The sequence below is a fragment of the Salmo salar genome, chromosome 02 (assembly GCF_965601325.2).
Source record: "Salmo salar chromosome 02, fSalSal1, whole genome shotgun sequence".
Lineage (NCBI taxonomy): Eukaryota > Metazoa > Chordata > Actinopteri > Salmoniformes > Salmonidae > Salmo > Salmo salar.
In genome coordinates, this window is record NC_138292.1 from 21,487,501 (window position 1) to 21,512,233 (window position 24,733).

The following is a 24,733-nucleotide window of genomic DNA, read 5'->3' on the forward strand; positions in this document are numbered from 1 at the left end:
CACACACACACACACACACACACACACACACACACACACACACACACACACACACACACACACACACACACACACGAACTTCAATGTCCATCTTAGAATAACCTTGCTGTGCTGCGGATATAAGCATCCATCTTAAAATAACTTTGCTGTGTAACGGACCTCGATGTCCATCTTAGCATAACCTTGCTGTGCAACGAACATCAATGTCCATCTTAGAATAAACTTGCTGTGCTGCAGACCTCAGCGTCCGTCTTAGAATAACTTAGATGTGCGATGGCCCTCAATGTCCATCTTAGAACAACCTCTCAGTGTACTCCCTTTATACCATGTGTTGTATATGTTCTAACAATATGGTGCGTCTTCCTTATACCACGTGTGGTTATATTGTGCCCATCATGTGTTTTCCCTTCTCCAGTGCAGTATGTTGTCCCTCCTTACCATTTGAACAGTTTTTACCCAACAATACACAACAGTACACAATACAGTCTGTGACGCATCCCTCTCAGTATGTGTGTGTGTGTTTGAACGTTCTATGTCCTCTCTCTGTGTAGGTCCTTACAGGGAGGTACATACCACCACTTCTATGGCCGTGGCAGCGGGGAAATGTAATTCCACATTTTGTAGATCAAAACCCATTGTATTCCACACACTCTATTCTAATCTATTTTCTCACATGAACAAACATATGGCGGCCCTCTCTGCTATGGTTGTTGTGTAATTAATAGGCATGGCGGGGAAATTAAACAGGGAGGCTTTATGAGCCTGCTGATTAAGATATTTAAAGCATGAATTTCAATGAATGTCTGCCCATACCCTGGGCCCTCTTGCTTTTTCTCTGTGTTTGGGTATGAGTTTGTTTATTGGTGTAAAAGAGCCTGAGAGAGAGATTTGGGTATGTGTGTGGGGGGTCTGTTTCCCTTTCTCTTCTTGCTTTCCTGTGTGTGTGTGTGTGTTTATGTAGAGTGTCTAACCCAAAACCACAACAATTTAGCAATTATCCTTGAATTTTCTGTTACCCGTAAGCAATTAATTCCAGCATTACCAGAATAGCTTCGCTGGAATCATTTACTGGAGGATTTCACAGCATAAAACAGGTCGGCATTAATACCGCACTAACTGACTGCGGGCGGGTAACTGTACAGAGAGAGGCGGTCCTCAACTCTTTTCAATAGAAACAATTAACGTGTAGAGCCAGCAGTCTTTCAGTCTATTCCACAGGGGAAGGATGGATGCAGATTCCCATTGCAAGCCATATTCAGCCCCTTAATTGGTACAATTAGTTATCAGGGATACTGTATGAATGTAAAAGTCTGCCTGTCCCCAGATAAAGTCCACTCCAGTTACTCCTGGGCAGAGGTTACAAATGGTGTTCCCCACAGTGGAGTTTAATTCACAGTGGATTTAGAGCTATTTACATGATTGAGAGGCCTAATGCCAGTAATGCTGACACCAGAATGAATAACATGATTAGGGTGCAGGCTGGCATAGCCCAGACAGAAACCAGGAAGAATGGGCGAGCGCACACACACCTACACACACACGCATGCACAGGCCTTTATGAATCAGTGTTGTGACCCTGGTGTGTAGACATGAGTGGGGCATTTGCATTACAGAGCGGTGTGTATCGATGTGTTCAGTAAAGCTGGTACATCAGTGGGGTTAGACCAAAGAGGTATAGAGATGGAGGATGTCAGTCTTTTTCTCTTCCGTTTTTAATCCCTCTTCAATGTTTCCTTCTCCCTCTCGAGCAACACAGCAATAAAACAAAACAGTAAGATTCAGCACTACATGGTCAGGATCTATAAGCGTCTACCAGGGGAACATTTCTATATAATGAACACGGCCTCTCCACAGAAGATGTACTTTCCTGAGGAAAGGAGTGCAGGAACAGAGAGAGGTCCTCCTGAGGAAAGGAGTGCAGGAACAGAGAGAGGTCCTCCTGAGGAAAGGAGTGCAGGAACAGAGAGGTCCTCCTGAGGAAAGGAATGCAGGAACAGAGGGAGGCAGAGAAAGGGGTAGTAAAGCAAAAGGGGAGAGAGAGCGGAAGAGAGAGCGAGAGAGAGGAAGAGAGAATGTTCTTATAGTATAGCCTACAGTCTTCAGGTCCCACTGCAGCACGTGTCAACACTTCTGGCTGTGTCTGCTTCTTTCTTTCTCCCTCCTTCCCCCTCTCCTTTATCTCTCCATCTCTCCTTCCCCTACTCTGTTGTCCCATTGTCTCAACTAGTCATCTGTTGTAATTCACATTGCCTCATGACAGGCTCAAACACCCTCTCAACAGTAATTTATCAAACCTCCTGTCCCACAGCGCACTGAGTAAGCCCTACGCAGCTTACTGAGTAAGCCCTGCGCAGCGTACTGAGTAAGCCCTGCGCAGCGTACTGAGTAAGCCCTGCGCAGCGTACTGAGTAAGCCCTGCGCAGCGTACTGAGTAAGCCCTGCGCAGCGTACTGAGTAAGCCCTGCGCAGCGTACTGAGTAAGCCCTGCGCAGCGTACTGAGTAAGCCCTGCGCAGCGTACTGAGTAAGCCCTGCGCAGCGTACTGAGTAAGCCCTGCGCAGCGTACTGAGTAAGCCCTGCGCAGCGTACTGAGTAAGCCCTATGCAGTGTACTGAGTAAGCCCTGCGCAGTGTACTGAGTAAGCCCTATGGAGTGTACTGAGTAAGCCCTACGCAGCGTACTGAGTAAGCCCTACATCCCATTCCCTGTCAACTAGTTATGAACTATTACTCTCTCACTAGCAGGGTAACAAGGTAAACATGGTCTAGAATAATAAGGTCTGTTACTCTATTGTTTCACTTATCTCCTGCAGTCACTTAATCATGACTAATGATCTTACCAAGACATACAGGAGATAAAGGGTTTTATTCATTCATACAAGGAGGTACATACCTGACAATGGACTTCCATTACAATAGACTAAACAGCCAAATATACAGTATATGTATAATGTGTCAATATAAACCTAGTTATAAATTATATTCATCCTCTATGTTAGATTATTCCACAGCCTGTACAGAGGTCATGTTGCAGCCAGTACCATAGATCAGAAGTTAATCATGTTTAAAACAGCCATCCCATTGACTCATCAGTGAAGGTTAGCCCTGCTTCAGCCATTTGCAGCATGGAGCAGAACGATCAAGCAGCCAATACAGCGCCTCGATACACCGGATCAATAACCCCAGTCTGACCAATGGGATGGGCTCTGTGGATCCACAGCACTCCCCTACCATTATATCCACTCTAGTAGCCCTTTCCTGCAGTCAAATTACCTAGAGGTCTCATGGGTGGAATGTTATTAATCATTTCAAACAAATATTTAACCTGCCGAAAATTCGGTGTTTCTATGTCAAACAGTTTTGTAATATTTCAGTCTACTTTGATGTATATAAAGTGTAATATTGGGATGCAAACTCAAGGACAGGGAGTTGAGTTATTCAGTTACTGCTGGAGAAAGGGGTAGGACAGGGGTTAGGGTTATATAGTTACAGCTGGAGAAAGGGGTAGGACAGGGGTTAGGGTTATATAGTTACAGCTGGAGAAAGGGGTAGGACAGGGGGTTAGGGTTATATAGTTACAGCTGGAGAAAGGGGTAGGACAGGGGTTAGGGTTATATAGTTACAGCTAGAGAAAGGGGTAGGACAGGGGGTTGGGTTATATAGTTACAGCTGGAGAAAGGGGTAGGACAGGGGGTTGGGTTATATAGTTACAGCTGGAGAAAGGGGTAGGACAGGGGTTAGGGTTATATAGTTACTGCTGGAGAAAGGGGTAGGACAGGGGTTAGGGTTATATAGTTACAGCTGGAGAAAGGGGTAGGACAGGGGGTTGGGTTATATAGTTACAGCTGGAGAAAGGGGTAGGACAGGGGTTAGGGTTATATAGTTACAGCTGGAGAAAGGGGTAGGACAGGGGTTAGGGTTATATAGTTACAGCTGGAGAAAAGGGTAGGACAGGGGGTTAGGGTTATATAGTTACAGCTGGAGAAAGGGGTAGGACAGGGGTTAGGGTTATATAGTTACAGCTGGAGAAAGGGGTAGGACAGGGGGTTGGGTTATATAGTTACAGCTGGAGAAAGGGGTAGGACAGGGGTTAGGGTTATATAGTTACAGCTGGAGAAAGGGGTAGGACAGGGGGTTAGGGTTATATAGTTACAGCTGGAGAAAGGGGTAGGACAGGGGTTAGGGTTATATAGTTACAGCTGGAGAAAGGGGTAGGACAGGGGTTAGGGTTATATAGTTACAGCTGGAGAAAGGGGTAGGACAGGGGTTAGGGTTATATAGTTACAGCTGGAGAAAGGGGTAGGACAGGGGTTAGGGTTATATAGTTACAGCTGGAGAAAAGGGTAGGACCTGAGTGCTCTAAGTGCTGCTTCTGTGGACAGTGTAGCGTTATTGGTTAAATGTGTTTGTGGTGGACGGCCGTAAAAAAAAGGAACTGCTGCAGTGTAGTTACTGTCATGGAGGGGTTTAAGCAGGCAGGAACTGATGCAGTGTAGTTACTGTCATGGAGGGGTTTAAGCAGGCAGGAACTGATGCAGTGTAGTTACTGTCATGGAGGGGTTTAAGCAGGCAGCAACTGATGCAGTGTAGTTACTGTCATGGAGGGGTTTAAGCAGGCAGGAACTGATGCAGTGTAGTTACTGTCATGGAGGGGTTTAAGCAGGCAGGAACTGATGCAGTGTAGTTACTGTCATGGAGGGGTTTAAGCAGGCAGCAACTGATGCAGTGTAGTTACTGTCATGGAGGGGTTTAAGCAGGCAGGAACTGATGCAGTGTAGTTACTGTCATGGAGGGGTTTAAGCAGGCAGGAACGTATGAACGTGTGTGTGTTACTCGGGGGTGGAGTTAAGGCGGACAGTGCTATGAGGCATTGTGGAGGTGGAGGGGTCTGACATGGCCATAGTCTTCACTCCCATCTTCTTCAGAGAGCGCTCATCTGTGACGGACATAGAGCGCGAGTATGCCGGACGAGGGGTTGCTGCAGATGAGAAAGAGAGAGGCAGGGGGGATGAAGGGAACGAAGGGGGAAGGGGGGGGGGGGGGGGTTGAGGGGTTAAATTATTCAAATACACATCCCTTCACTGTTCACACACCCCTAATAAAAATTCAAATACACTTTTTGTTTTCGAAAAGATGAATGGCATGAAATGTTTTAGTGTAAAATCTGCTAGGCGCCTGCAGTAGCATGTTCTGGCCTGTAGGTGGTCAGGACAGCGCAGCGAGCTGCAGCAGAGAGAGAGTGAGCAATGACTGCAAATCCATTTCAGCCCCCTGTCTCGCATACCACACAAACATTCTACGGGCCATACTGTGGCTGCCCTTGATATCGTTCAGCAGCAGCAGCCGGCCAAACTTCTCATGACTCACCAGCAGGGGGCAGAGTGACCCCACACACACACACACACACACACACACACACACACACACACACACTAGGGCTGACATTTGCAGTAAGTGCTGCAATAGCTACCCAAACTCCTTGTTCCAGCCAAATGATATGCCCTACCCACGGACATTAGTTTCTTCTCTGCAATGAGTCTGGATCTGAGTACCTACCCAACGATTTCTAGAACACAAACATATTCTAACAGTTCTGATTGGTCCCAGAAACTGATGGGTTGAGCCAGAACACAGGCAATGTTTCTCCCTGTTGGGTTCCCTCTCCTCTGCTCTCACTGAGCTTCCTTTCCTATTTTGCTTCTTTGCTCTCTTACCTCTGGTTCTCACTCTCAATGATCTTTCTGTCTTTCTCTCCACGCTCTTCCCCCTCCCCCTCTCTCACTTTTCACCCATCCTTGCACTTTCTCCCTCCCCTTCTCACCCACTTTCTCAATGTTCCCCTATGCTCTCTCCTCTTCCCTTACTCTTCTCCCCCTCTTCCATCCACCCATTCTTCCTTCTATCACTCTGTCCTTTTTCTCCACTTTACCTTCTCTCTCTTCCCCCACACCCCCCCTCTTTTACTCCTCCCTCTCCTCTATTAAAATATGATATAGAATAGTACAGTAGTAGACCATTAGTTACTACAGCTGGGTGATACGAACAAAAATCCATATAGCGATAAATTGCCTGTATAGATATAATGATAAATAGAACGACAAGTTTCTAACATTAATGTGAACTGCAGTTTTTATCCTTTAAAATACTAGTTGTGGTGGAAGCCATCAATTATCCAATTAACAATCACCCATATTTGCTAACGCATTTAATTTCAAACTTAACATTTCTCTAGAGTACTTATCATAATGAATGATATCAGCAAAATGCCTTGGATAAGTAATCGGTGTCGATCATTTTCCGTTTATCATCCCAGCTCTAATAATTACCTGTGTTGTTGTTCTGGGTTGATTTGAGTTTGCTGTTGGTCTGTTCCTGTATCTGTCGCTCATACTCTCTCACATCCTCCAAACTCATCCCTGTAGGGAAAAGCACAGTCGGATGAGATTATAATAAATATAATAATGTATGTAACGTGTGTATCATAATGCATTATAACCATGTGACATGTGTATCATAATGCATTATAACCATGTAACATGTACATCAATGCATTTAAAGCATGTCCAAACAAAAACATACAGCAACAGTGAACAGCACATTGAAAAGCATTAATTACGACGTAGTATAATGCATTATAACCATGTCCTATTATTATCATATATGTTATAGAGCATTAAAACAATGTTCTATTATAATAATGTCCTATATGCTATAAAGCATTATAACCATGTTCTATAATATAAAGCATTATAACATGTCCTATTATTATCATCATCATCATCGTCCTATATGTTATAGACCATTATAAACATGTTCTATATGTTATAGAGCATTAAAACATGTCCTATTATAATAATGTCCTATATGTTATAATGCCTTATAACCATGTCCTATTATAATCTTGTCCTATATGATAAAGCATTATAACCATGGTCCTATTATAATCATGTTCTATATGTTATAAAGCATTATAACCATGCCCTATTATAAACATGTTTTATATGTTATGAAGCATTATAACCATGCCCTATTATAATCATGTCCTATACTTTATGATGCATTATAACATGTTCTATAATGTATTGCATTACAACCATGTTCTATAATATAATGCATTACAACCATGTCCTATTATAATCATGCTCTATATGTTATAAGGCATTATAACCATGTCCTCTACTGACCATGCCATTCGTCTGTCCAGGCCACAGCCTGTCTGTGTCCCACCAGTAGGATGTCCTGGATGTTCTGCCAGATCATACACAGAGAAAATACATTTCTTACATCAAAGAAACACATCCAAAGGCTTTCAGCAGGTGCTGCTGGAGATCAGTGTATATGTTGAGCAAAAAGAAAAGATTCCCCACACGCAATCTATGCTGTCAAATGTGTTTCCTTAAACAACATTTTGACCCTTAGGTCTTTATCAGGTTCTCATCTGATGCATGATGGTAAATGTAGTTTCCTCTCACCCTGTGTATGAAGTCCTCAGTCTTGCCCTGGAAGCCGTAGACTTCGAAACTGCACTGCACCCTCTTATAGGAGCACATGATGGGGGTGCTGTCCTTACGCCACCCTTCCACCAGGGGGCCTCGGCCCGTCTTCTCAGACACCCAGCGACTCAGGTCCTACAGAGACAAAGTGCACATTACCTGCTGACTGAGCTAAATCGCTGGCCGGTGTGTAGGGGGGAGGGCGAGTGTGTGGGAGTGTGCGTGTGTGCAGGCCTGTGTGAGCAGGCTGTTGCTGAATACCTCACATATAATCTATGAATGATTCAAGATGATAGGCATCTGGGGCCCAAGATGCATAGATTGTACAAGTGTCTGTATTTATGTTTGTATTTATCTACAGTACATCTTCCTCTGCTCTGCGTGAGATAGTGAGTGTGTGTGTTTTCAGCTATGTGTCTTGCTGATTGACCTTTGTTTCTGAAGTTACTGGAACTGCGGAAGTCAGGAGGAGGAAATGTGTGTGTACACGCTAGTACCTCTGTCTCCTTGTAGTGTTTGTCAGGGATGGGGTCAATGAGGATATCCAGGTGGCTCACGCTCTCTGCAGGGGTGGGCCTGTCTCCAAATACCTGCAACCGAGCAGAGGGGGAGGTCACCCAGAAATAGACTGACACACACACACTGGAGCCAGGGACTAGTAGATGAGGAAATAGACTGACACACACACACTGGAGCCAGGGACTAGTAGATGAGGAAATAGACTGACACACACACACTGGAGCCAGGGACTAGTAGATGAGGAAATAGACTGACACACACACACTGGAGCCAGGGACTAGTAGATGAGGAAATAGACTGACACACACACACTGGAGCCAGGGACTAGTAGATGAGGAAATAGACTGACACACACACACACACACTGGAGCCAGGGACTAGTAGATGAGGAAATAGACTGCACACACACACACACACACACACACACACACACACACACACACACACACACACACACACACACACACACACACACACACACACACACACACACACACACACACACACACACACACACACACACACACACACACACACACACACACACACACACACACTGGAGCCAGGGACTAGTAGATGAGGAAATAGACTGACACACACACACTGGAGCCAGGGACTAGTAGATGAGGAAATAGACGTAATAGTGAGGTCACACAACGTGTCACCCATCATAATACTCCACCCTCGGGCTTTGAGCAAATCATTACACTACAGCAAAACACTACACACAGACAGAGACAGAGACAGAGACAGAGAGAGAGGGAGAGAGAAGGGGTAAGGGAGATCAAGAGAGGGAGCACACTAAATCACAGAGAAAGAGAGACAAGCAGAGAGGGAGCAGGCGAGGATGTACTAGCGGGAGTGAAAGAGGAGAGAGAGAACGAGACACTTATCAAAGAAAGAGAGAGAAAAGTCACAGTTCTTTCTGTTCTGTCCCCTTGTCTTTGGAGATGTTCATTCCTCTGCTGGTATTTAACAAAGAGAAGAGCAGGGAGACAAACCCACAGCCAGATAATCAGCTGTGTTTCAGATCCTATTATGCCGTGTATCTTGTGTTTAAGAACCTGTTCTCTCGTATAAGGTATCTATTGTCCATCTGTCTGACTGTTGACACTTGTCATAGTTCCCATTTTTCCATGTCAAAAGCATTGTTTTACCTCATCCTTTAAACCTGCTGATATTCCTCTGTTTGGTTGTGCTTTTGGGCTCTTTAGATGTCTTCTATGTTGTTGTGTGTTGTAATAGAGGTGTATGTATCGGTGTGGTGTGTGTGTGTGGGAGCATGTGTGCATTAATGTGTGTGTGTCTGTGTGTTTCTGCTAAAATGAACACATGTAACCTGTAGCTGGGAGAAGGTTGAAACAAGCTTTGCCACATTTCTGGATAAACACACTAACAACCAACAGCCAGATGAGTTCAGTCTTGTTCCCAGGTTTCTATCCCAAAATGACAGGGGCACGCTGTAGGGACAAACCAGCTCAGAATTGTGTTTGTGTGTCGGAATTCCGTGTCAAGGCCAGAAAAGGTGGTGAAATAAGCCTGTAATACAAGCATGTACTCTTCTTTCTCCCTCTCATACAAACACAGTGGATGGCTAATAGATCTGCCGCTATTGCATTCTGGGCTTTGCTTGTTTTCCTTATAATGGCCACATCAATTTGATGAGCATTCTCCTTACACTGCAGAGAAGATTAAAATGTCTCTCCCTCCCTCCCACCCTTCCTTCAGTCTCTCACGCCCCCTTCTCTCTCACCCCCCCTTCTCTCCCTCCCTCTCCCACCTTTCCTTCAGTCTCTCACCCCCCCCTTCTCTCTCTCCCTCCCTTCTTTCAGTCTCTCACCCTCCCACCCTTCCTTCAGTCCCTCTCCCACCCTTCCTTCAGTCCCTCTCCCACCCTTCTTTCAGTCTCTCACCCACCCTTCTTTCAGTCTCTCACCCACCCTTCTCTTTCTCCTTCAGTCATACTCACATTATTGTTGTCACCATTGTTGTTCTCAAACCTGGTCTCAATACGGATGCTGAACTTGGGAAGGAAGGAGACCTACAGTAGATGACGGATGGATGTGAATGGAGAGAAGGAAAGAGAGAGAGAAGGAAGGAGGGGGAGAGAAGGAGGGAGGGAGGGAGGGAGGGAGAGAGAGAGAGAGAGAGAAAAGGAAGGAGGGGGAGAGAGGGAGGGAGGGAAGGAGGGGGAGAGGAGGAAGGAGGGGAGAGAAGGAAGGAGGGGGAGAGAAGGAAGGAGGGGGAGAGAAGGAAGGAGGGCAGAGAGAGGGAAGGAGGGCAGAGAGAGGAGTAGACAGATGAGGTTATGTACACAGACATTTGGAGAGGGATGAGCTCTACTGCATGCCTCATGCAAATTATGTGTGAATACTTACTGAGTACTCTGTAGCACACACCACAGAAGTTCCATACGGATAGAGAGGAACATCATTAGTGACACACCACACACACATTTCAAAACATGTGGAACGAAAGATTTTTAAAGTAAATCGGGTCTAGATAAGCAGATTGTGTTTTAATCTAAGTGCAGACAAGGAAACAGTCACTTCCTATGTTGACCCTATAGGAAGAACAGGTTGGTAGCAGGTGAAACGGCTGTGTTTGTGGTGGATAGAATAGTGTTGTCAGACCTGTGATGGTGTAAGGGTAGAAGTTCCAGGCCTTCTCTGTCACATAGAAGACCCTGGGGACAAACACACTCACCCAGGATGGCAGTTTACTGTCAGAGAGAGAAACAGACAGAGGGGAGGAATGTACTGTTATCGTCGCTGAAGTAGATGTATGTGTGCGGTATGATCTAGTTCTAGGCCATAGGGGGGGTGTGGGATAGTAGATGTATGTGTGCGGTATGATCTAGGGCTAGGCCATAGGGGGTGTGGGATAGTAGATGTATGTGTGCGATATGATCTAGGGCTAGGCCATAGGGGGGTGTGGGATGGTAGATGTATGTGTGCGGTATGATCTAGTTCTAGGCCATAGGGGGGGTGTGGGATAGTAGATGTATGTGTGCGGTATGATCTAGGGCTAGGCCATAGGGGGGGTGTGGGATAGTAGATGTATGTGTGCGGTATGATCTAGTTCTAGGCCATAGGGAGGGGGGGGGGGGGTGTGGGATGGTAGATGTATGTGTGCGATATGATCTAGGGCTAGGCCATAGGGGGGTGTGGGATAGTAGATGTATGTGTGCGGTATGATCTAGTTCTAGGCCATAGGGGGGTGTGGGATAGTAGATGTATGTGTGCGGTATGATCTAGGGCTAGGCCATAGGGGGGTGTGGGATAGTAGATGTATGTGTGCGGTATGATCTAGGGCTAGGCCATAGGGGGGTGTGGGATAGTAGATGTATGTGTGCGGTATGATCTAGTTCTAGGCCATAGGGGGGTGTGGGATAGTAGATGTATGTGTGCGGTATGATCTAGGGCTAGGCCATAGGGGGGTGTGGGATAGTAGATGTATGTGTGCGGTATGATCTAGTTCTAGGCCATAGGGGGGTGTGGGATAGTAGATGTATGTGTGCGGTATGATCTAGGGCTTGGCCATAGGGGGGTGTGGGATGGTAGATGTATGTGTGCGGTATGATCTAGTTCTAGGCCATAGGGGGGGTGTGGGATAGTAGATGTATGTGTGCGGTATGATCTAGTTCTAGGCCATAGGGGGGGGGGGATAGTAGATGTATGTGTGCGGTATGATCTAGGGCTAGGCCATAGGGGGGGGGGGATAGTAGATGTATGTGTGCGGTATGATCTAGTTCTAGGCCATAGGGGGGGTGTGGGATAGTAGATGTATGTGTGCGGTATGATCTAGTTCTAGGCCATAGGGGGGGTGTGGGATAGTAGATGTATGTGTGCGGTATGATCTAGGGCTAGGCCATAGGGGGGTGTGGGATAGTAGATGTATGTGTGCGATATGATCTAGTTCTAGGCCATAGGGGGGGTGTGGGATAGTAGATGTATGTGTGCGGTATGATCTAGTTCTAGGCCATAGGGGGGTGTGGGATAGTAGATGTATGTGTACGGTATGATCTAGGGCTAGGCCATAGGGGGGTGTGGGATAGTAGATGTATGTGTGCGGTATGATCTAGGGCTAGGCCATAGGGGGGTGTGGGATAGTAGATGTATGTGTGCGGTATGATCTAGTTCTAGGCCATAGGGGGGGTGTGGGATAGTAGATGTATGTGTGCGGTATGATCTAGTTCTAGGCCATAGGGGGGGGGGGGGGTGTGGGATAGTAGATGTATGTGTGCGATATGATCTAGTTCTAGGCCATAGGGGGGTGTGGGATAGTAGATGTATGTGTGCGGTATGATCTAGTTCTAGGCCATAGGGGGTGTGGGATAGTAGATGTATGTGTACGGTATGATCTAGTTCTAGGCCATAGGGGGGTGTGGGATAGTAGATGTATGTGTGCGGTATGATCTAGTTCTAGGCCATAGGGGGGTGTGGGATAGTAGATGCATGTGTGCGGTATGATCTAGTTCTAGGCCATAGGGGGGGGTGTGGGATAGTAGATGTATGTGTGCGGTATGATCTAGGGCTAGGCCATAGGGGGGTGGGATAGTAGATGTATGTGTACGGTATGATCTAGTTCTAGGCCATAGGGGGGGTGTGGGATAGTAGATGTATGTGTGCGGTATGATCTAGTTCTAGGCCATAGGGGGGTGTGGGATGGTAGATGTATGTGTGCGGTATGATCTAGGGCTAGGCCATAGGGGGGTGTGGGATAGTAGATGTATGTGTGCGGTATGATCTAGGGCTAGGCCATAGGGGGGTGTGGGATGGTAGATGTATGTGTGCGGTATGATCTAGGGCTAGGCCATAGGGGGGTGTGGGATAGTAGATGTATGTGTGCGGTATGATCTAGTTCTAGGCCATAGGGGGGTGTGGGATAGTAGATGTATGTGTGCGGTATGATCTAGTTCTAGGCCATAGGGGGTGTGGGATAGTAGATGTATGTGTGCGGTATGATCTACGGCTAGGCCATAGGGGGGTGTGGGATAGTAGATGTATGTGTGCGGTATGATCTAGTTCTAGGCCATAGGGGGGTGTGGGATGGTAGATGTATGTGTGCGATATGATCTAGGGCTAGGCCATAGGGGGGTGTGGGATAGTAGATGTATGTGTGCGGTATGATCTAGGGCTAGGCCATAGGGGGTGTGGGATAGTAGATGTATGTGTACGGTATGATCTAGGGCTAGGCCATAGGGGGGTGTGGGATAGTAGATGTATGTGTGCGGTATGATCTAGTTCTAGGCCATAGGGGGTGTGGGATAGTAGATTTATGTGTGCGGTATGATCTAGTTCTAGGCCATAGGGGGTGTGGGATAGTAGATTTATGTGTGCGGTATGATCTAGGGCTAGGCCATAGGGGGTGTGGGATAGTAGATGTATGTGTGCGGTATGATCTAGTTCTAGGCCATAGGGGGGTGTGGGATAGTAGATGTATGTGTGCGGTATGATCTAGTTCTAGGCCATAGGGGGGGTGTGGGATAGTAGATGTATGTGTGCGATATGATCTAGGGCTAGGCCATAGGGGGTGTGGGATAGTAGATGTATGTGTGCGGTATGATCTAGTTCTAGGCCATAGGGGGGGTGTGGGATAGTAGATGTATGTGTGCGGTATGATCTAGGGCTAGGCCATAGGGGGGTGTGGGATAGTAGATGTATGTGTGCGGTATGATCTAGGGCTTGGCCATAGGGGGGTGTGGGATGGTAGATGTATGTGTGCGGTATGATCTAGGGCTAGGCCATAGGGGGGTGTGGGATAGTAGATGTATGTGTGCGGTATGATCTAGGGCTAGGCCATAGGGGGTGTGGGATAGTAGATGTATGTGTGCGGTATGATCTAGGGCTAGGCCATAGGGGGGGTGTGGGATAGTAGATGTATATGTGCGGTATGATCTAGTTCTAGGCCATAGGGGGTGTGGGATAGTAGATGTATGTGTGCGGTATGATCTAGGGCTAGGCCATAGGGGGGTGTGGGATAGTAGATGTATGTGTGCGGTATGATCTAGGGCTAGGCCATAGGGGGGGTGTGGGATAGTAGATGTATGTGTGCGGTATGATCTAGGGCTAGGCCATGGGGGGGTGTGGGATAGTAGATGTATGTGTGCGGTATGATCTAGTTCTAGGCCATAGGGGGGTGTGGGATAGTAGATGTATGTGTGCGGTATGATCTAGGGCTAGGCCATAGGGGGGGTGTGGGATAGTAGATGTATGTGTGCGGTATGATCTAGGGCTAGGCCATAGGGGGGTGTGGGATAGTAGATGTATGTGTGCGATATGATCTAGGGCTAGGCCATAGGGGGTGTGGGATAGTAGATGTATGTGTGCGGTATGATCTAGGGCTAGGCCATAGGGGGGTGTGGGATAGTAGATGTATGTGTGCGGTATGATCTAGGGCTAGGCCATAGGGGGGTGTGGGATAGTAGATGTATGTGTGCGATATGATCTAGGGCTTGGCCATAGGGGGGGTGTGGGATAGTAGATGTATGTGTGCGGTATGATCTAGGGCTAGGCCATAGGGGGGGTGTGGGATAGTAGATGTATGTGTGCGGTATGATCTAGTTCTAGGCCATAGGGGGGTGTGGGATAGTAGATGTATGTGTGCGGTATGATCTAGGGCTAGGCCATAGGGGGGGGGGGTGGGATAGTAGATGTATGTGTGCGGTATGATCTAGTTCTAGGCCATAGGGGGTGTGGGATAGTAGATGTATGTGTGCGGTATGATCTAGGGCTAGGCCATAGGGGGGTGTGGGATAGTAGATGTATGTGTGCGGTATGATCTAGGGCTAGGCCATAGGGGGGTGTGGGATAGTAGATGTATGTGTGCGGTATGATCTAGTTCTAGGCCATAGGGGGGGTGTGGGATAGTAGATGTATGTGTGCGGTATGATCTAGGGCTAGGCCATAGGGGGGTGTGGGATAGTAGATGTATGTGTGCGATATGATCTAGGGCTAGGCCATAGGGGGGTGTGGGATAGTAGATGTATGTGTGCGGTATGATCTAGGGCTAGGCCATAGGGGGGTGTGGGATAGTAGATGTATGTGTGCGGTATGATCTAGGGCTAGGCCATAGGGGGGTGTGGGATAGTAGATGTATGTGTGCGATATGATCTAGGGCTTGGCCATAGGGGGGGTGTGGGATAGTAGATGTATGTGTGCGGTATGATCTAGGGCTAGGCCATAGGGGGTGTGGGATAGTAGATGTATGTGTGCGGTATGATCTAGTTCTAGGCCATAGGGGGGTGTGGGATAGTAGATGTATGTGTGCGGTATGATCTAGGGCTAGGCCATAGGGGGGGTGTGGGATAGTAGATGTATGTGTGCGGTATGATCTAGTTCTAGGCCATAGGGGGGTGTGGGATAGTAGATGTATGTGTGCGGTATGATCTAGGGCTAGGCCATAGGGGGGGGGGGTGGGATAGTAGATGTATGTGTGCGGTATGATCTAGTTCTAGGCCATAGGGGGTGTGGGATAGTAGATGTATGTGTGCGGTATGATCTAGGGCTAGGCCATAGGGGGGTGTGGGATAGTAGATGTATGTGTGCGGTATGATCTAGGGCTAGGCCATAGGGGGGTGTGGGATAGTAGATGTATGTGTGCGGTATGATCTAGGGCTAGGCCATAGGGGGGTGTGGGATAGTAGATGTATGTGTGCGGTATGATCTAGTTCTAGGCCATAGGGGGGGTGTGGGATAGTAGATGTATGTGTGCGGTATGATCTAGGGCTAGGCCATAGGGGGGTGTGGGATAGTAGATGTATGTGTGCGATATGATCTAGGGCTAGGCCATAGGGGGGTGTGGGATAGTAGATGTATGTGTGCGGTATGATCTAGGGCTAGGCCATAGGGGGGTGTGGGATAGTAGATGTATGTGTGCGGTATGATCTAGGGCTAGGCCATAGGGGGGTGTGGGATAGTAGATGTATGTGTACGGTATGATCTAGGGCTAGGCCATAGGGGGGTGTGGGATAGTAGATGTATGTGTGCGGTATGATCTAGGGCTAGGCCATAGGGGGTGTGGGATAGTAGATGTATGTGTGCGGTATGATCTAGGGCTAGGCCATAGGGGGGGTGTGGGATAGTAGATGTATATGTGCGGTATGATCTAGGGCTAGGCCATAGGAGGGGTGTGGGATAGTAGATGTATGTGTGCGGTATGATCTAGGGCTAGGCCATAGGGGGGGTGTGGGATAGTAGATGTATATGTGCGGTATGATCTAGGGCTAGGCCATAGGAGGGGTGTGGGATAGTAGATGTATGTGTGCGATATGATCTAGGGCTAGGCCATAGGGGGGTGTGGGATGGTAGATGTATGTGTGCGGTATGATCTAGGGCTAGGCCATAGGGGGGTGTGGGATAGTAGATGTATGTGTGCGGTATGATCTAGGGCTAGGCCATAGGGGGGTGTGGGATAGTAGATGTATGTGTGCGGTATGATCTAGTTCTAGGCCATAGGGGGGGTGTGGGATAGTAGATGTATGTGTGCGGTATGATCTAGTTCTAGGCCATAGGGGGGGTGTGGGATAGTAGATGTATGTGTGCGGTATGATCTAGGGCTAGGCCATAGGGGGTGTGGGATAGTAGATGTATGTGTGCGGTATGATCTAGGGCTAGGCCATAGGGGGGTGTGGGATAGTAGATGTATGTGTGCGGTATGATCTAGTTCTAGGCCATAGGGGGGGTGTGGGATAGTAGATGTATGTGTGCGGTATGATCTAGGGCTAGGCCATAGGGGGGTGTGGGATAGTAGATGTATGTGTGCGGTATGATCTAGTTCTAGGCCATAGGGGGGTGTGGGATAGTAGATGTATGTGTGCGGTATGATCTAGGGCTAGGCCATAGGGGGGGGTGGGATAGTAGATGTATGTGTGCGGTATGATCTAGGGCTTGGCCATAGGGGGGTGTGGGATGGTAGATGTATGTGTGCGGTATGATCTAGGGCTAGGCCATAGGGGGGTGTGGGATAGTAGATGTATGTGTGCGGTATGATCTAGGGCTTGGCCATAGGGGGGTGTGGGATGGTAGATGTATGTGTGCGGTATGATCTAGGGCTAGGCCATAGGGGGGTGTGGGATAGTAGATGTATGTGTGCGGTATGATCTAGGGCTTGGCCATAGGGGGGTGTGGGATGGTAGATGTATGTGTGCGGTATGATCTAGGGCTAGGCTATAGGGGGGGGGTGTGGGATAGTAGAAGTGTGTGTGTGTGTGTGTGTGTGTGTGTGTGTGCGCGCGCGCGTACTGGTATCATTTCTTGGTTGAGCAGTGCTAGGAGTGTGTGAGGTACAGTGTGTGTGTATATGTGAGGTACAGCTGCACCATCGAGAGCATCCTGACCGGTTGCATCACCGCCTGGTATGGCAACTTCTCGGTATCTGACCGTAAGGCGCTACAGAGGGTAATGCGTACTGCCCAGTATATCACTGGGGCCAAAGCCTCCTGCCACCCAGGACATATATAATAGGCGGTGTCAGAGGAAAGGCCAAAAAAATTGTCAGAGACTCCAGTCACTCAAGTCATAGACTGTTTTCTCTGCTACCGCACGGCAAGCGGTACCGGAGCGCCAAGTCTAGGACCAAAAGGCTCCTTAACAGCTTCTACCCCCAAGCCATAAGACTGCTGAAGAATTTATCAAATGGCCACCAGACCATTTACATTGACACACCTCCCCCTCCATTTGTTTTGTACACTGCTGCTACATGCTGTTTATCATCTATGAATAGTCACTTCACCCCTACCTACATGTACAAAATGACCTCTAACCTGTACCCCCGCACACTCACTCGGTACCGGTACCCCTTGTATATAGCCTCGTTATTGTTATTTTATTGTGTTACTTTTTATAATTTTTTACTGAAGTTTATATTAAATATTTTCTTAACTCTTTGTTGAACTGCACTGTTGGTTAAGGGTTTGGAAGTAAGCATTTCACTGTAAGGTCTACACCTGTTGTATTCGGCGCATGTGACAAAGTTTGATTTGAGGTACAGTGTTAATGTGGGTGTGTTACCTATTGAGGTAGATGCGTTTCTCTGTGAGCTGTCCCAGGCCGTGTTGGGGATGTGTGTCTGGTTGGTTCCTCACCACCTCCACTCCCTCCCCTCCTCCGCTCTGCTCATTACTGTGTTTACTGATCATGTACAGCTGCCCTATCTTATACTGGGAGGGAAGAGAGAGAGAGAGAGAGAGAGAGTCAATTCACAGTCCTGTCTTAATACCACATCCTTCTTCCTTCTTCCAATTAATGTAGATCGTACACATTAAATATTTACTTACATAGCAGTCAGTTAATTCATCATAAAACCGGACGCTTTTATGGACTGCTCACGGTGAGCTTTTCTTGGGAACATAGGTCAGCTCACCCTCCTCCAAACCCCTAACCTTATCCATTAGGAAATCAATGAACAACTAACCTTAGATCAGTGAAAAGGCTGACTTCTTCCTGTGTGTGCCCTGACCATCAGCTTGGTGTGGAAACGTCAGTCACCTGTATACTGAATGGATTAAAGCTAAAATAAATACATTTCTGACTTTTTTGTTGAGAGCTGCCTCAAATGTTCTGCCTCAAATGTGTCATTTTCGAAGTTTTTCCTTGGTATGCCCTTTACTTGGGCTCCCGAGTGGCACAGCGGTCTAGGGCACTGCATCTGAGTGCAAGAGGCGACACTGCAGTCCCTGGTTTCAGGCTGCATTACTGTACATCCGGCCATGATTGGGAGTCCCATAGGGCGGCGCACAATTGGCTCAGCGTCGTCCAGGCTTTTGCCGGGGTAGGCCGTCATTGTAAATAAGAATTTGTTCTTAACTGACTTGCCTAGTTAAATAAAGGTTAAATGTAAAAAATGTAGATTTAGAAATGTATTTAAAATATTTTTGTAATTGTTGTTGAGCACCCCTCCTTTCCTTTGTTTGTTGAAGCATGGAACCCCACCTGAACTCTGACCTTAGACCAGTAGTATCTAGCTGTTACTTGCCCAAGTCCTTAAGGCAGTGATAAGACTTGGGTTGGGAAACCCAGAACCAGTCATTGACAGTGTTTACCTAGTCCTGTCCTATAGAGATGTTAAGATCACTGCATGTCTATCTATGTCTCTGTTCGGGCCATTCTCTACGTGAATGTCTATGTCTCTGTTCTGGCCATTCTCTACGTGAATGGATATCTATGTCTCTGTTCTGGCCATTCTCTACGTAAATGGATATCTATGTCTCTGTTCTGGCCATTCTCTACGTGAATGGATATCTAGGTCTCTGTTCTGGCCATTCTCTACGTGAATGGATATCTATGTCTCTGTTCTGGCCATTCTCTACGTGAATGGATATCTAGGTCTCTGTTCTGGCCGTTCTCTACGTGAATGGATATCTATGTCTCTGTTCTGGCCGTTCTCTACGTGAATGGATATCTATGTCTCTGTTCTGGCCATTCTCTACGTGAATGGATATCTAGGTCTCTGTTCTGGCCGTTCTCTACGTGAATGGATATCTATGTCTCTGTTCTGGCCATTCTCTACGTGAATGAATATCTATGTCTCTGTTCTTGCCGTTCACTATGTGAATGGATATCTATGTCTCTGTTCTGGCCATTCTCTACGTGAATGGATATCTATGTCTCTGTTCTGGCCATTCACTATGTGAATGGATATCTATGTCTCTGGTCTGGCCACTCTCTATGTGAATGGATATCTATGTCTCTGTTCTGGCCATTCACTATGTGAATGGATATCTATGTCTCTGGTCTGGCCACTCTCTATGTGAATGGATATCTATGTCTCTGGTCTGGCCACTCTCTATGTGAATGTGTCACCCACCCTTTGACTAACAACACAAACCCACACAGCGTTATGTTTCTCTTTCACTTCAGATCACTGTGACAGTTTTGTGGTTAATGTGTTGTACTGATGACTGAAACATACAGTGCAGTGAGACAGCAACTATATTATGTGAATATGTGCCCCACCCTTTGACTAAAAACAAAACACACACATACCTGTCTTAATTTGTCCCCCAGCTTTTGACTAAATATGAAACACACGTACCTGTGTCTTAATCCGCCAACCTACTAGTACAACCAGCTACACTCCCCTCAGAATTAGAAGTGTGTGTGTGTGCAGACATTGCATAAACAGTGGTTTGAATGTGGACTATAAGCTGATCCCACTAAAGCTGCATAGGAATCTTAACGCGCTTCCCCATCAGACCATGAGAGTCAGAGTTCCACACGTGGAATGGATCTCACCGTGGGGTTGGGTTCTGTGTGATTTTACGGAGACTATTTTCAGATAGATACACACAAGACACTGATCCAGGGTTTTTTCTGCAAAGAAAAGTCTTGGGCAGGTCTCCTAAGTGTTTTTTCGGGCTGCACATGTCCAAACAGTAAAAAAATACAATAATAAAATAAATAAAATAATAAATGATGGAAAAACGTTGTCAGTTTAAACTTAGACTCAAACCAAATATAAAGTATGTAGAAAACATAACGGACCTATATATTTTTATACGATCATCTTTGAGGACCAACAGTCACCAAAATAAAAGATAGAAAGTCCGGGATAATTTAAAATTCCAAAAATTATACATTCAGGAGTGTTTTTGTCATGGCATGGGGCCTCCATTGACTTTGTTATAATTTGAGAGTCACTCACATAGCATAAGCCATGGCAGCATGTTTAGAATGGCAGAAAATTATCTTTAAAACTGCACATTTCTCTCTCAGCCTCATGGCAGAATTGCAGGAAATGTACTTTTAAAATGGCGGCCAACAGGAAGTCCTCAAACAATTTAGGTCGGCCACCGCACCATTGGCCAGGCCCACCACCTAAGCCCCATTTTGATCCATAAAAACCCTGTGATCCTTCTAGCTAAAGCTTCTACAAACACTAAAACATTAGTAATCTTAAAGTTCACTCTAAAGTTTGTCACATTTCCAGATCACAGAAGTGGTCTAACAACTGACCAAAGTTGGTTTTAGAGTTAAGTATCAATGGAAGTTTCCGGCACAGCATGTTGTATTAATCACCAACTACATAACACTGTTCCCGACAGATAGCTCAGACTTAAACACTATGACAGGGAGAAATGCTTTGTTCTGGTGGTTGGAGGGAATGAGGACCTTCCCTTTGAAGGCACTCTAGAGCACCTTTCCCCTAAACCCTCGTCCACCCACCACTTCTTACTCCCTGGCGGAATCTGTCCTTTGTTTTTAACCTCAAGGCCAAATGCCTTCGTTGAAGTTTGTAAGCCTCAACCAGTCCAACTTGTTTGTGTGGTAAAAAATAAATAAATAAATAAAAGCGAAAGAGAGAGAGTGCGAGAGAGAGAAACAGCTGAGGTTAGGTACATGCAGAACCATACAGAGTGCCAGCCACATGAACAACACTACTCAACTACAGGATGTCTGTGCGTAATGTTGTTACAGATGTAGGATCTTAATTTGAGCCAGTTTGCTACAGCAGGAAAATAATCCTGCAACAGGAAATCTGAATTATTATATGGATTACAATGAAGGGACATTTTTGTCATGGGTGATACATTTATCGTAAATTAAACCCTTAAATCAACGACAAGCTGTCCTGCAACAGGGTGATCATATGAAGATTCTACATCTGTATTCTAGCAACTTTAACATTTTCAAGATCACATTAAAAGCTGTCACCTTATTTTTACAACAGTGGTCTACAGTATACACACATTCAATCACACAAGCACACAGACACCCCCCCCAAGCCACGAACACACAGACCCCCGACACACACATACATGTTCAAAGACAAACACACACTTATCCAGTCTACACACACTTACCTCTTCCACAGTTAGTGGCATGCATATTCTATACTCCTTCATCAACATGGTTCAATCGTGTAGTGAACGTCTGTCTGTCTTTGCTTGTCCTAACTCTCCTGTTGCATAGTAAGCGTGCTTAAGGAATTACAGTGCACAGCACCTACTTCGGACTGCAGTGACCTCCTTTCTCTCTCACCCTTTATTTTGCTGATGTCAGTGCTTCATTGAAGTCCAGTCCACTCTGTCAATGTGTATCTATTCGTTTTTCTACACTTTCTCTTTTTTCCTCCCCTCTCCTTTTTGCTTATCTCCCAATTAATATCCTCACTCCCTCGGTCAACATTCAACTGTTGTCCTTCCCTTTCTCTCTACCCCTGGTTCCCCCTTTCCCTATCTCCTTTCCTCTCTCTACCCCTGGTTTTCCCCTCTGCCTCTCTCTCTCTTTCTCCGTTGCCCTTATTGTTTACTCTTTCTTTGTTCTCCACTTTTCTTTGTTCTTTCTTCTCCTCCAGTGAGCAACAGGTAATTAACTTGTGAAGTAAGATTGAAACCTTCTCAACTCCATAATCCACACTATCGTACCTGTCCTGCTATTCTCTCTCTCCTCTGTCTCTCTTTCTTACTTTCGTTCTCTGGACTACTCTCACGTGTAACCTTGTTCTCTGCTCGGCACTCCTCCCTCTCCCCTTCGCCGCCCTCCCCTGCTTTCAGTTCCTCACAAATTCCTTCACTCCCGCCTTCTCTTCTCTCCCTCCACATCTTCTCACACCCACCTTACTTTACCTACATACCTGTTTCTGCTCTCTCTCTCACACAGCCAAAGTTTTGACAGCTCTCAGCTGATATGAATGGCTAGCACTGAGCAGTAGTCAAGTGGTGGGTTGGATTAAATATTAGCAGAGAGCTATGAGTGCTTCTATTAAGCACAGCCCCAGCATTTTATATATATTACCATGACCTTAAACTGAGTTTCATTGAATCCATGTTTAGTCAATGAGTACAGAGATGTGAGCAGTCATAATTGTATCTATTTCCTGTGTGCATCCTTGAGTACTGGGTTTGTTTCCCTGGAAGGGAGAAGGGAACAACACTGGTGGTGGTCATGATGAATGTCAAGCTTGAGTTGTATTGTTGCCCCACTATCAAATGTGACAAAGGAGGAACAGATGCTTGCGTTTATATGGGTCATAACACAGGGGCGAAGCTATACTGCATGTGTCAAACTCATTCTACGGTGGGCCAAGCGTCTGCGGGTTTCCACGCCTTCCTTGTACTTGATTAATTAAGGCACTGATTAGTAAGGAACTTACCCACACATGGTTGTCTAGGTCTTAATTGATAAAACCAAATACCAAAAACACTAAGCCCTCCATGGAATGAGTTTGACACCCCTGTTATACTGGGTCTGAGCTATAGAATCCCATAAGCCTCTCAAACTCAACTCTGGACCTCAAAGCCAGTGCCATTGCTTTTTTTAAATGGTTCCCCTCTACTCAGGGACTGATTTAGACCTGGGACACCAGGTGAGTCTAATTAATTATCAGGTAGAAACCAGCAGGCTCCGGACTTCGTTGGGTAAGAGTTGAATATCCCTTCCCTAAGCTCTCTGTAGAGCAAGGCTCTCCAGCCCTGTTCCTGGACAGCTACCGTCCTGTAGATATTCACACCAACCCTAATATAGCGCACCTGATTCTAATAATTAGCTGGTTAAGCTGAATCAGGTTAGTTACAACTGGGGTTGAATCAAAAACCTACAAGAGGGTAGCTCTCCAGGAACAGGGTCGTGGGGTTTTTGATCCTGTTTGAATAGTTTTATCCAAGTCCCACATTGACCCCTAACCCTTATCCATGAGTACTCTATAGATCTGAAATGATTGGATACGCAGTATGGTAATAGCTTCACCATGTCCTCTCACTGGATTGGGTTTTCTCCATCTTGCTTATACCAGATCAAAGTTCATTCATCTATCCCTTCCTTACAGATCTATACATATGAGCTCCTCCAGATAAGGCCAGAGCAGTGGCAACTTAAAATAGAGATTGTTTAGAAAATGATCGATGACTGACTGAAGGAAAGGTTTACCGGTTGATTGATTCAGTTACTGATTTCATTATTAATTGGTCAGTAGGGATTTTTGTCTCCAAACTTTGTGTTCCAATGATTTGAGACTGTTGGATGACTCGCGAGTTAATTCAATTATTGATTTATTCAGCCAATGTCACAATTACTGTTTCTGCATCCCAGTTCTCTCCAAACCTTCATCTCATTTCCTTTCCCTCATCTTTCACTGATAGGTGAAAAGACAGGTGTCAGCCATCTGGTGAATCCCTCTCTCAAACCCTCTCAGATCAGTGAAGTTAAATGAAAAACAAATGCTCTTTATGACTGTTTTGGCATAGCATTTAATCATTACTTTTCCTGTCCTGTGTGTGTATCTTATTGTGTGTTTGTGTTGTAAGGTTATTATAGTAAACTGAAACTAAAATAAACTAATCATGAAAAAACAATTGGTAAACGGAAATAAAATAATTAACAAACCTGTTTAAAAATGTCAAAGTATAATGAAACCATTAACTTTCTCCAAAACTAAATAAAAACAGTTATTCTCAGTTTTTTTTCTCAAAATGTTTGGCAAAAATCTAAAGGGGTTCTCAAGCTTTTTCTCCTAGTGGGGTTTTCAAGTTTCTGAATCTGGTGGGTCACATTGAGATTGGGCGTGTAGGCTCAAAGTCAACGAGGGAAGTTGGGCGTGTAGGCTCAAAGTCAACGAGGGAAGTTGGGCGTGTAGGCTCAAAGTCAACGAGGGAAGTTGGGCGTGTAGGCTCAAAGTCAACGAGGGAAGTTGGGCGTGTAGGCTCAAAGTCAACGAGGGAAGTTGGGCGTGTAGGCTCAAAGTCAACGAGGGAAGTTGGGCGTGTAGGCTCAAAGTCAACGA

The 24,733-nt window shown here is 46.2% G+C and overlaps 1 protein-coding gene across 1 annotated transcript; it reads right to left on the reverse strand.

Annotated features, from left to right (window-relative positions):
• Positions 1-2,846: 2,846 nt before the first annotated feature.
• pitpnc1b (phosphatidylinositol transfer protein cytoplasmic 1b) lies at positions 2,847-22,617 on the reverse strand. Its single transcript, XM_045699855.2, has 10 exons — positions 21,816-22,617; positions 18,025-18,173; positions 10,645-10,733; positions 10,390-10,397; positions 9,981-10,052; positions 7,990-8,082; positions 7,472-7,627; positions 7,184-7,247; positions 6,326-6,415; positions 2,847-4,977 (listed from the first exon to the last, which is right to left on the reverse strand). The coding sequence occupies exons 1-10, from the start codon at positions 21,861-21,863 to the stop codon at positions 4,829-4,831; spliced, it is 918 nt and encodes a 305-aa protein (XP_045555811.1). The 5' UTR covers positions 21,864-22,617; the 3' UTR covers positions 2,847-4,828.
• Positions 22,618-24,733: the final 2,116 nt, after the last annotated feature.